Source organism: Saprolegnia diclina (assembly GCF_000281045.1).
Source record: "Saprolegnia diclina VS20 unplaced genomic scaffold supercont1.1, whole genome shotgun sequence".
NCBI lineage: Eukaryota > Oomycota > Saprolegniomycetes > Saprolegniales > Saprolegniaceae > Saprolegnia > Saprolegnia diclina.
In genome coordinates, this window is record NW_008246068.1 from 1,795,216 (window position 1) to 1,806,926 (window position 11,711).

The following is an 11,711-nucleotide window of genomic DNA, read 5'->3' on the forward strand; positions in this document are numbered from 1 at the left end:
ACGACCGCGACGGTTTCCGCGACCAGTCGACAAAGCATGGCCTCCAAGGTGCTCGAGCAGCTCATCGCGCGCGGGCGCCGTGAGCGCAAGCCCTCGGAGCAGCGCGAGGTCGCCTTCAACCTCGCCGAGGTGTCGACGAACCCCGAGTTCCACGCCAAGATGGTCGAGAAGGGCGTCGTTCGGGCGCTTCTGCACCTGATCAACGAGTCGTCGGACGACCAGGGCCTGCGCTTTGCGTGTCTCTGCCTCGGCAACATCTCGTCGTGCGTCGCCATGCGCGTCCGCATCGTCGAAGAGGGCGTCGTGCCGCCGCTGGTCGGCCTCATGACCAAGTCCGACGGCGACGTCGTCGGGAAGCAGTATGCGGCCATGGCGGTCGGGAACCTCGCGGCCGAGCCCGAGAACCAAGAAGAAATCGTCAAGCTGCACGCGATCTCGGCGCTCGTCAACCTCCTCGACCCGGACGCGCCGTCGCTCGGCGCCTACAGCGCGTTTGCGCTCGCCAACCTCGCCATCAACAACGAGTACCGGCCGCTCATCGTCGAGGAGAGCGCCGTGCCCCGCCTCATTGCGCGTACGACGCTCTTCCTCTCGCCATCGTCTCACATGGGCTTCTAGTGGCGTGCTGCAAGGACCTCAGTGCGCAGCGCCAGGCCATGGCGGCGCTGCGGGGCATCTGCATCACGCCGGCGTACCGGCTCGTGGTCGTCAAGGAAGGGATTCTCGACCCGCTCGTGCTCCTTGCGCGCTCGGACGAGCTCGACATTTCGCGCGAAGTCGCCGCGGCCTTTTGCACGCTCTCGTGCATGGAGGCCAACAAGATGGAGATCGCCGACCGCGCGCTCCTCACGATCCTCGCCATGAGCTTGTCGGGCGACGCGTCCGTCGAGCAGTTTGCGTGCTGCACGCTGGCGAATCTGCTCGAGATGCCAGAGTTGCACCCCAAGCTCATCCGCGAGAACGGCCTCGCGTCCCTCCTCGCGCTCGCCTCCAACGACGAGCCGAATACCAAGGCCGAGGCTTGCCGCGCGCTCGCCAACCTCAGCGCCAACGAGGAGATGCACGAGCCTCTCATGGTGCAGGGTATCTTGGACCCGATCTCCAAGGCGCTCGTCTTCACCCACCACGTGACGCAGCGCTACGCCGCGCTCACGATTGCGAATCTGAGCGTGGTTGGCCGCCACCAGATCGCGATCGTGAGCCTCGGGCTCATTCGGCCGCTCATTGCTCTCGCGCAGGCGTTCGACCGCGAGCTCGAGGCGCGCCGGTACGCGGTCCTCGGCATCGCCAACCTCGCAGCGATGGTCGCCAACCACCCGGCGATCCTCGAGGAAGGCGGTCTCCTCGCCCTCTTCTCGCTCTCGAGCTCGTCGGACGCACTGAGTCAGTACTACGTCGCGTATGCACTCGCCAACCTCGCGTCCAACGACGCCAACCACAACCGGATGATTGAGGAAGGGGGGCTGCAGCCCATCATCACACTCGCGTGCTCGGCCGACTCGGACGCGCACCAGCAAGCCGCGGCTGCCCTCCGTGGGCTTAGCGTCACGCCGGCCAACAAGATCAAGATCGTCCAGGAAGGGGGCTTGGAGCCCCTCGTTCGGCTCCTCGGCACGGACGACGACGTCGACGTCCTCCGCGAGGTCTGCGGCGCGCTCTGCAACCTCAGCGGCAGCGAAGAAACCAAGTACGAGATTGCGAAAAGCGGGTGCGTACCGCCGCTGCTCGCCCACGCGCAGTCCGAAGACATGCTCGTCGCGCGCCAGTGCAGTGGCACGCTGGCCAACCTCGCCGAGGTCGAGGAGAACCAGGCGCTGATCGCCGCCGAGCGCGGGATTCCCCCCCTCATCGCGTGCATGCGGTCGCAGTTTGTCGAGGTGCAGCGCGAGGCCGGCCGCGCGCTCGCGAACCTCTGCGCGCGCCACGCCAACCACGACGAAATCATTGCGACCGGCGGCCACCAGCTGCTCATCTCGTCGCTTCTGTCGCCCGACATGGCCTGTCAGCGCGTCGGCGCGCTCGGCCTTTGCAACCTCTCGACCAACCCGGACGAGCGCGTGACGCTCATGACCTGCGGCGCCATGGACCCGCTCATGTCCCTGGCGCGCTCGGAAGACGTCGAGGTGCGTCCTTTTGCATGCCAAGAGGCTTGCCGCTCACGTCCGAGGTTCTAGGTCGAGATCCAGCGCTTTGCGATCTTGGCGATCGCGAACCTCGCGTCCTGCGTCGAGAACCACAAGATGATGGTCCAAGAAGGCTCGATTCCGCTGCTCATCAGTCTCTCGAGCGCGCCGGACCAAGAAGTGCGCCAGTACGCGGCGTTCGCCCTCGTCAAAGTCGCGCTCAACGCCGACTTGCGCAAGAAAATCACCGAAGAAGGCGGGCTCGAACCGGTCTTGTACCTCGCGCGCACCGAAGACTCGGACATCCACCGCGACGTGCTCCCCGCGCTCTGCACGCTCTCGTTTGCTGGTACGTGATCTCTATTTTCTACCCCCGACTTTAGCGTGGGTTAGATGCCAACAAGGCCGAAATGTGCAAGAGCGGCGGCCTACCCCCTCTCATTGCGTCGTTGAGCAGCACGGACGGCGCGACGCACCGCCAAGCGTGCTGCGCGCTGGCCAACCTCAGCGAAAGCATCGAAAACCAAGCGCGGATCGTCAACAGCGGCGCGATCGGCCCGCTCGTCGACGCGCTCATTTCGGGCACCGAGGTCATCCAGCGCGAGGCCGCCCGCGCGCTTGGCAACCTCGCCGCCAACTGCGACTATGGCGATGTCATTCTGCAGCGGGGTGCTGTCTCGCCCCTCGTGACGCTCTTGACGTCCGAGGTCGTCGAGTGCCAGCGCATGGCGGCCATGGCGCTCTCCAACCTCGCGACCAACGTCGAGAACCAAGGCCGCATGCTCAAGCTCAAGATTCTCGACCCTGTCATCGCGTGCTTGGAGGAGGCACTGGACCCACGCTCGGTCGCCGACAATGAAACCATCCGGTACTGCCTCCTCGTTCTTGCCAACCTGGCCGTGTCCCAGACGACCCACCCCGAGATCATGGCCCGCGGCCTGCACTTGCTCACGAGCTACGCCAAGCACCGCGACGTCAAGTGCCGGCAGTTTGCCGTCTTTGGCCTCGGTAACCTCTGCAGCAACCCGGAAAACGTCTACGCGATCGTCGACGCGCATGCGCTCAAGCCGCTCGTCTCGTTTGCGTTCCCTGGCGACACGAACGTCCAGTTCCAAGCCATTGCAGCCCTCCGCGGTCTCTCGGTCAACCAAGACGTGCGCCAGCAAATCATGCGTCTCGGCGCGCTCGAGCCGCTCATCCTGGCCGCGAGCTCCGAGTCCATCGAGGTGCAGCGCGAGGTGGCCGCGACGCTCTGCAACCTCTCGATCTGCGAAGAGAACAAGGTCACGATGGCCCGCGGCGGGTGCCTTCCGCCGCTCATTAGCCTCGCGACGAGCGGCGACCCGTCGCGAGAGCGCCACGCGATCTGCGCACTCGCCAACATCGCCGAGATGGTCGAGGGCCACACGCAGCGCAAGATGCTCGAGGAAGGCGTGCTCACACCGCTGTACGCGCTGACGACGTCTCCGGACATTGAAATTAAGCAGCAAGTCGCGCGCTGTCTGGCGCTCTTTGCGTCGAAACCGTCGTCCCAGCCGACGCTCTTGCGGAGCAACGCGCTGCAGCACATTGTGGGTTTTGTCAAGTCGCCGGACGCCCTCTGCCAGCGCTTTGGGACGCTCGCGATCGGGAACCTCGCGGTCTCGGCCGCCAACCACAAGGACCTCTTTGACCAGGGCGCGATCGCCGCCTTGCTGCATCTCGAGGCGTCGAGCGATGCGGAGACGAGGCGGTGCCTCGCCTTTGCCATCAACAATGTCGCGGGCAACGAAGGTAACTGGGCGACGCTGGGCAAAATGGGCATACTGCGCACGATCATCGGGCTCATGGGCGACGCCGACGAAGAGACGCACCTCCAGGCGTGTTTTGCAGTGCGCCGGCTGGCGCTCGAGCCCAAGACGCGCGTTCAGATCGTGCTGCACGGCGGCCTCAAGCCGCTCTTCTCGCTGACGCTCTCCGAGTCGACCGAAGTCCAGCGCGAGGCGACTGCTGCGATTCGGAATTTGAGTTTGAGCGAAGACAACAAAATCGCGATTGTCCTCAACGGCTTACTGCCGCCGCTCGTGACGCTCGCGCACTCGGGCGACATTGAGGTCTCCCATCAAGCGGCCGGCATCCTCGCCAACCTCGCCGAAGTAGTCGAGAACCAGGGCCGCATGGTCCAGGAAGGCGTGCTCCAGCACGTCAAGTTCATTCTGCGCTCCAAGAACGTCGACATTCAGCGGGAGGCGGTGCGGTGTATCGCCAACATGTCGGCCGAGTACGCCTACACAGCAGAGATTGCGTCCACGGGCGGCCTCGGTCCGCTCGTCGCGACGCTGAGCTCCCCGGACTTTCTCTGCCAGCGCTACGGCGCCATGGGCCTCGCCAACCTCTCGACCAACGTTGACAACGTGTCCAAGCTAATCCAAGACGGCGCGATCCACCCGCTCTCGGTGCTCGCCAAGCTCGGGAACGGCGACATTGACAGCCAGCGCTACGCCGTCTACGCGCTCACCAACCTAGCGTCCGTGCAGACAACGCACGGTCAGCTCATTGACGCCGGCATAATCTCGCTCTTCACGTCGCTTCTGAACGAGGCCGATGCGAGCATCCGCAACGCCGCTGCATTTGGAATTGCCAACTTTGCCGCGTTCCCCGAGAACCACGCGCTCTTGGTCGACGCCCCCAACTGCCTCTCGTCCTTGCTGCAGCTCGTGGCGTCGGGCGACGGGAAGAGCGTGCTGCGCGCCGTCTCGGCCCTCCGCGGCCTCTCGGTCGACGCCGCCGTGCGCGACCGCATCGTTCAAATGGGCGGTCTTCCTCCGCTTTTGGCGCTCACGCGGTCCAAAGATATGGACGTTCAGCAAGAAGTGCTGGCGACGCTCTGTAATTTGAGCTTGAGCGGCTGCATTGGCGCGTCGCCCGACCTCTTCCTCGACGCCTGCGATGTCCACGCGCTCATTGCGTTTCTGTGCTCGGCGGACGCCACGTACCGTCTCTTTGGCGCCATCACGTTGGGGAACATTGCGTCCAAAGCCCAGCACCAAGAGACGATCGTGGACGCTGGCGCGCTCACGCCGCTCGTCGAGCTCTCGAGCGCCGTCGACTTGGAGACGCACCGCTGCATCGCGTTCGCGCTGTGCAACCTCGCGTCCGAGCCCAGTCGCCGGCCCATGATTGTCGACGCAAAAGGCATCCCGCCGATCATCGCGCTCGCGTGCTCCGAGGACCCTGAGGACAAGAAAACAGCCATCGCCGCGCTGCGGGGTCTCAGCAGCGCCCGCGAGAGCCGAGTGAAAATCGTGCGCGACGGAGGCCTCGAGCCTCTCGTGCTGGGCGCGACGTCGAGCGACCACTTTGTGCGCCGCGAGGTGGCGGTCGCTGCCTACAACTTGTCGCTCGACGAGTCCAACAAGGTGTCGATTGCAAATTCCGCGCTCCTGCCGCTGCTCATCCAGCTCGTGGGCTCGTCCGACACGGACTTGGACGCTACGGTACGTCCTACTCGTTGTTGGATGGTCGAGGCTGACGATCGCTCTGTAGACACATGCACCGTTTCACTTGATCGCTACCTATGCCTGCGCGACGCTGGCGACCTTGGCCGAAGACGTCTCGACGCACGACCGCATTTTGCGCGACCGCGGCGGCGCCTTCCTCGTCGACCTCAAAAGCGTCGACGATCCTTGTGTGCTCTCCGAGGCGCTCAAATGTGTGTGCAACTTGGCGTGCAACTACGCGACGCACACGCGCCTCTTGGAAGACCTCTGCCACGACCTCCTCCTGCACGCGCTGCGCCCCGGGTTTGACGAGACGATCCGCACCTTTGGCGCCATCGGCCTTGGCAACCTCCTCGCCAACCCCCTCACGCACGACATTGTCATGCGCAAAGACGTGGTGACACCCCTTTGTCGCCTCGTGGCCGACGCCGCCGCGCCCGAGCCGCAGCGCTACGCGGTGCTAGCACTCGGCAGCATCCTCGGCAACAGCAGCTACCATGACAAGTGCCTCGAGGCCGGCATCTTGGTGCCTCTCGTGCAGGCGCTGAGCCACCTGCGCGCGCTCGAGACGCGCTTCTACGCGACGTTTGCTCTCGGGAAGCTCGCGATGAACGCGACGCACCAGCGCCCTATCGCGCGAACCGACCCGGCAGTCGACGCCACCCTCGCGCTCGTGACGCAAGGCGAGAGCATCCACGCTCAGTGCCAAGCCGTGTCGGTGCTGCGACGCTTGGCCGTCGACGACGTCATTCGCGCCGAGTCCATGTCGATCGCGCGAACACCAAGCCTACTTCCCGCGCTGGTCGTCGCCGCCAGTGCCGCGTTTCACGCCGCCTACATTGAATTGGACCGCGAGCTCGCGGCGCTGGCGTGCAACTGGACGCTGAGCGACGCGCACAAGCTGCCGACAGCGACGTCGCCGCTGCTCTCGCACCTCTTTCGCCTCAGCGCCTCGAGCGACATTGAGGTCGCGCGAAACGCGTGCGGCGCCCTCGCCAACATGGCCGAAGAGACGGAAACGCACGTGAGCATGCTGGAGCTCCACGCGATGCCCAACTGCGTCCGGCTCCTCCGCAGTCGCTACGTGACCGTGTACCGCGAGGGCAGTCGGTTCGCCGCCAACTTGCTCTCTTCATCGGAGGTGCACGCGCTTTTTCTGCACGAAGAGGGGCTTCCGGGACTCATCCGCGTCGCCAAGGCCGACGACATCGAGTGCCAATACAACGTCGCGCTGAGTTTGCACAAACTGTCGATGCAAACGCAAAACCATGCGAGCATGCTCCAGACCATGTGCCTCCCGTGCCTCTTTCGGCTCCTCGGCGCGCCGGGACTGGCCGTGCAGCGCCAAGCCGCTGCGGCGCTCAAAGCGCTCTGCGCCAACGTCGAGAACAAGCCGTTCGTTGCCGACAACGGCGGTATCCCCGCCATCATTTCACTTCTGCGGGCGCAGGACGTCGAGCTGCAGACAATGGCTGCCGGTGCGCTCCGGCATCTCTCGCTGCATTTGCCAGTCAAGACGCAGTTTGTGGCCGAGAGCGGTCTCCCCCCGCTCTTTGAAGCGTGCAAGATCCCGAATGAAGACTTGCAGCTCCAGTGCGCCGGCGCGCTCGCGAATCTGAGCGAAAATGCCAGAAACCAGACGGTGCTGGTCGCGCAGGGCGGCTTGGACGCGCTCGTGGTACTGGCGAAAGCGACGCACGCCGGCATCATGCAGCACACGGCGCGCGCGTTCGCCAACGTCGCCTCCAACCCCGAGAACCAAGTTAACGTCTTCTCGACGGACGAGCTCAAGGCCATGTTCACGCTCGCGGCGTCGACCGAGGAGGCGTGTGGCACGGACGCCGCCCTCGCCCTCGGCAACATTGCGGTGACGGCCAAGAACCAGCTGCAGATTGCCCACCTGGGAGGGTTTGTGCCTTTGATTGCACTGCTCACGAGTCCGTTCCCGGCCTGTCGCGAGTACGCGGCGCGGTGCCTCTACCGCCTCAGCGCCCACAAAGAGAACCAGCACCACATTGTTGACGCCGGCGGCCTCGGGCCGCTCATCGCGCTCGTGTCGGATGCCGCGTTCGTCGAGTGCCAGCGCAACGCGGCCATGGCGCTGTGTAACCTCGCGAGCTGCCACGAGAACGAGCTCCCGATCGTCAAGGCGCACGGCCTCCCGCCGCTCATCAAGCTGCTCGAGTCGCCGAACGCCGAGTGCACGCGGTACGCCGCCATGACGCTCTGCAACCTCGCGGGCAACACGGCCAACCAAGTCCACATCGTCAAGGCGCACGGCCTCAAGCCACTGATTCGCGTCGCGTCAGACACCAACGCCGAGAGCGCACGCTACGCGTGCATGGCGATCGCGAATGTGTCGACGCACCGCCAGAACCGGCTCGTGGTCGTCGACGAAGGCGCGCTGCGGCCGCTCGTGTCGCTTGCGACCTCGGACGTGCTCGAGTGCCAGCGCAGCGCGACGCTCGCCATCTACAACGTGTCGTGCGCCGCCGTCAACCAAGTGCGCATCGTCGAACAGAACGTGCACGTGCACTTGATCAAACTCGCAACGTCCTCGGACACGGACTGCAAGCTGTACGCGATCATGGCGCTCTGCAACCTCACGGCCAACGCCGAGACGCGGATTCCTGCGTCGCGCGCCGGCGGGCTCCAGGCGCTCGTCCTCGGCGCCCGAGACATTGACGGCGCCATCAAGCGCTACGCGTGCATTGCGCTGTGCAACCTCGCGTGCGACCCGCAACTCCAGATCCAGACCGTCGTGCACGGCGGCTTGGCCGCGATTCTTCTGTTGTGCGACTCGGACGACGCCGACGACCAGCGGTACATCTTCTTTCGTTCGTCTTGGCTCATTAGTCGGATCTAGGTATGCGATCATGGCGCTGGCCAACTTGGCCGCGAGCGAGACCAACCACCCGACCATGATTGCGCGCGGCGTGCTCAAGGTCGTGCTGCGCTTGGCGACGGCGCCGCGCGACGACATTCGGCAGTACGCCGCCTTTGCGCTCGCCAACTTTGCCGGCAACGCCGAGCACTGCAACACGATCGGCGACGAGGGCGGCGTCGCGCCGTTGATTGCGCTCGCGCATTCCGAGGACCCGAACGCCCACACGCTCGCGATCGCGGCGCTTCGGCGACTCTGCCAAGTGTCGGCCATGAACCGCGGGCGTATCGTGCGCGGCGGTGGCCTCGTACCCCTCGCCATGGCCGGCCACTCGGAGGAGCTCGAGACGCAGCGAGAAGTGGCCGCGACGCTGTGTAATCTGAGCCTCAGCGACGAGTACAAGATGGAGATTGTGCTCAGCGGCGCGCTGCCGCCGCTCATCACGCTGGGGCAGTCGCCGGACGTCGAAGTCGCGCGCCAGGCATGCGGTGCGATCGCCAACCTTGCCGAGAAGATTGAGACGCACGCGACGTTTGCTGCCGCGCACGGCGGGCGGTTCCTCATCGGCCTCATGCGCCACAAGAGCATCGACATCCACCGCGAGGCCTCGCGCGCCATGGCCAACCTCCTCACCTCCTTTGGCCACCACGGCGACATGATCGCCGAGGGCCTCCCGGGCTTGATCCACCTCGCGCTCAGCGTCGACACCGAGTGCCAGTACAACGCAGCGCTGGCGTTGCGGAAGCTCGCGCCCAACACTGCGAGCCACCGAGGGATTGTGTGCGAAGGCGGGCTCAAGTCGCTTCTCTTCCTGCTCGAGTCCAAAGAAACCAACATTCGCAAGCACGCGGTCGTCGCCCTTCGGGACATTGCCTCCAACGCTACGTACCAAGTGCGCTTTTACGAAGAGGGCGGCGTGGGTGCGCTCGTCACGTTCGTGCGGGACGTCGAGCCCAACTTGCAGTGCCCGGCGCTCGCGGCGCTGCGCCACCTTTCCTGCGCCACCGAGCTCAAGAAGCCCATTGTTCAGGCAGGCATTTTGCGCCCGCTGCTCAAATGCATCAACCCAAGCGGTCACCACGTCGACTTGCTCTGCCAGTGCGCGGGCTTGCTCGCGAATCTCAGCGAGCACCTCGAGAACCAGCTCACGATGGTCGAGGAAGGCGCGACGACCGGTCTCGTCGCCCTCGGGCATATCGACCACGACGAGATCCAGCAAGACGTCGCGCGCGCGCTCGCCAACTTGTCGGCCAACGAAGACAACCACAGCACGATTTACAAGCAGGGCGGGCTCAAGTGCCTCATTGGGCTCACGAGAAGCAAGGAGGAGGTGTGCCAGCGCTACGCGGCCATGGGGCTCCGCTTCCTCGCGTCCAACCCGACGATCCGCGTGCACATTGTGCAAGAGAATTTGCTGCCGCCCTTCTTGGCCCTGGCGCAGTCGCCAGTCCTCGACTACCAGCGCACAGCCGCGTCGGCCTTTTGCTCGTTTTCGCTCAACGAAGAAAACAAGATGAAGCTCGTGCGCGACGGCGGCCTCACCCAGATCCTGAAATGCATGCGGTACGAAGACCTCGAAGTGACGCGCGACTGCACGTTCGCGCTCGCAAACCTCGCCGACTCGTGGGAGTACCAGATGGACATTGTGCGGGAAGGCGGCATCGCCACTCTCGTCCACGTCGGCGCCCACGACGACGCGCGCGTTCAGCGGGACACGGCGCGGGCCCTCGCGTCGCTCTCGGTCACCGCAGCGCTCAAGCCCGAGCTCATGACGGCGCTGCCGACGCTTTTCAAGCTCGCGCGGTCCTTGGACGTGAGCAGTCAGCGCTACTCGACGCTCGCGATTTGCAACCTTGCGTCCGGCCCCGACAAGGTCGCGATCGTCGAAGCCGGCGCGGTGCGACCACTCTTGCACCTCGTGCGCTTTCCGGACCACGAGATCCAGCGGTACGCGGCACTCGCGCTCGCCGGCCTCGCCCTCGGGGACCACGGCCACAACAAGCTGCGCATGGTGCAGGACGGCGCAGTCCGGCCGCTCGTCGAGATGCTGCGGTACCCGAGCGTCGAGATACAAAAGTGCGGCTGCTTGGCGCTGAACGCACTCACGCTCGGAAAGCACGCGGCGACGAAGCTCGCCGTGCTCCAAGAAGACGGGCTTCTGCCGCTATTGGCGCTCTTGAGTGCGTCCGACATGGAGTGCGTGCGCATCGCGCTCTACTGCGTCGGGTCCATCGCAGAGCATATCGATGTGCTCACGAAACTGCTCGAGCTCGGCGCATTGGCGCACATTGTGCACCAGAGCCGCCAGCCGGACCTCGAGGTGAAGCGCAACTGCGGGTACATTTTGGCGCTCGCGGTCGAGCACCACGAGTTCCACGACGACTTTGTGCGCGAGGGCGGCATGCAGATCGTGGTGCACCTCGCGTCAATCGAGGACATCGAGTGTCAAGAGTACGCGACGTTTGCGCTCGCCCACCTCGCCTCCAACCGCGAGTACCAGGTGAAGCTTGTGGGCATGGGCGCGCTGCGGCCGCTGATCGCGATCATGTCGGTCAACGCCGAGCCGCGCCATTACGCGGGCCTCGCCTTGCTCAAGCTCGCCGACAACTACGAAAACCACATCAAGATCGCCGAAGAAGGCGGGATCCAAGCGCTCTTGCGCATCGCGCGCGCCCGCTCGACCGACGAAGAGCTGCAGTACAAGGCGTCCATGAGCCTCGGCCAGCTGGCGGCCAACGCGACCAAGGTCATGCCCAAAGGACGGCACAGCAACGATGGCGTTGGCGCAGGCGCGTCGCGCATGGCAGCCACGACCGAGCAGCTGCAAGCTCGCAAAGCGCGCGAAACCACCACCGAGTACATTGAAAAAAAGATTCGCTCCCAGACCCAAGGAGATACCAACGAATGAGCATTGATATCCTACGAATATATGTACGATTTGTGTCCTATGAGCCAATGCAAAGAGCGCTCCAAGCGTGCGTTGGACAGTGCCTCCACCATGCGTGCTGACTGCAGCTATTTATTAGGCGGCGACCGTCGCGTACAACAGGTGACGCGCGCCGTCGCAAGGACAGTGTGGGTGTCTTTGTCTCGGCCACGCATGCGCTGCTAAAGGTTGTCGTTTCCACGAGCTTTCCAATACGCGGTTCGAGCGTAGAGCTGCCGTATTCGCTTAATACGACTGAGCACTTTTCAAAGCACCTCGCCTCACATTGCTGCACGCAC

At 64.7% G+C, this 11,711-nt stretch overlaps 1 protein-coding gene across 1 annotated transcript; it reads left to right on the forward strand.

Moving 5' to 3' along the window:
- The first annotated feature begins 9 nt into the window (after nt 1-9).
- Nucleotides 10-11,437, forward strand: SDRG_00605 (hypothetical protein). Its single transcript, XM_008606088.1, has 6 exons — nt 10-574; nt 619-2,123; nt 2,175-2,472; nt 2,517-5,599; nt 5,649-8,425; nt 8,469-11,437. Exons 1-6 carry the CDS (start codon nt 37-39, stop codon nt 11,392-11,394), a joined length of 11,127 nt encoding a protein of 3,708 aa, XP_008604310.1. The 5' UTR covers nt 10-36; the 3' UTR covers nt 11,395-11,437.
- Nucleotides 11,438-11,711: the final 274 nt, after the last annotated feature.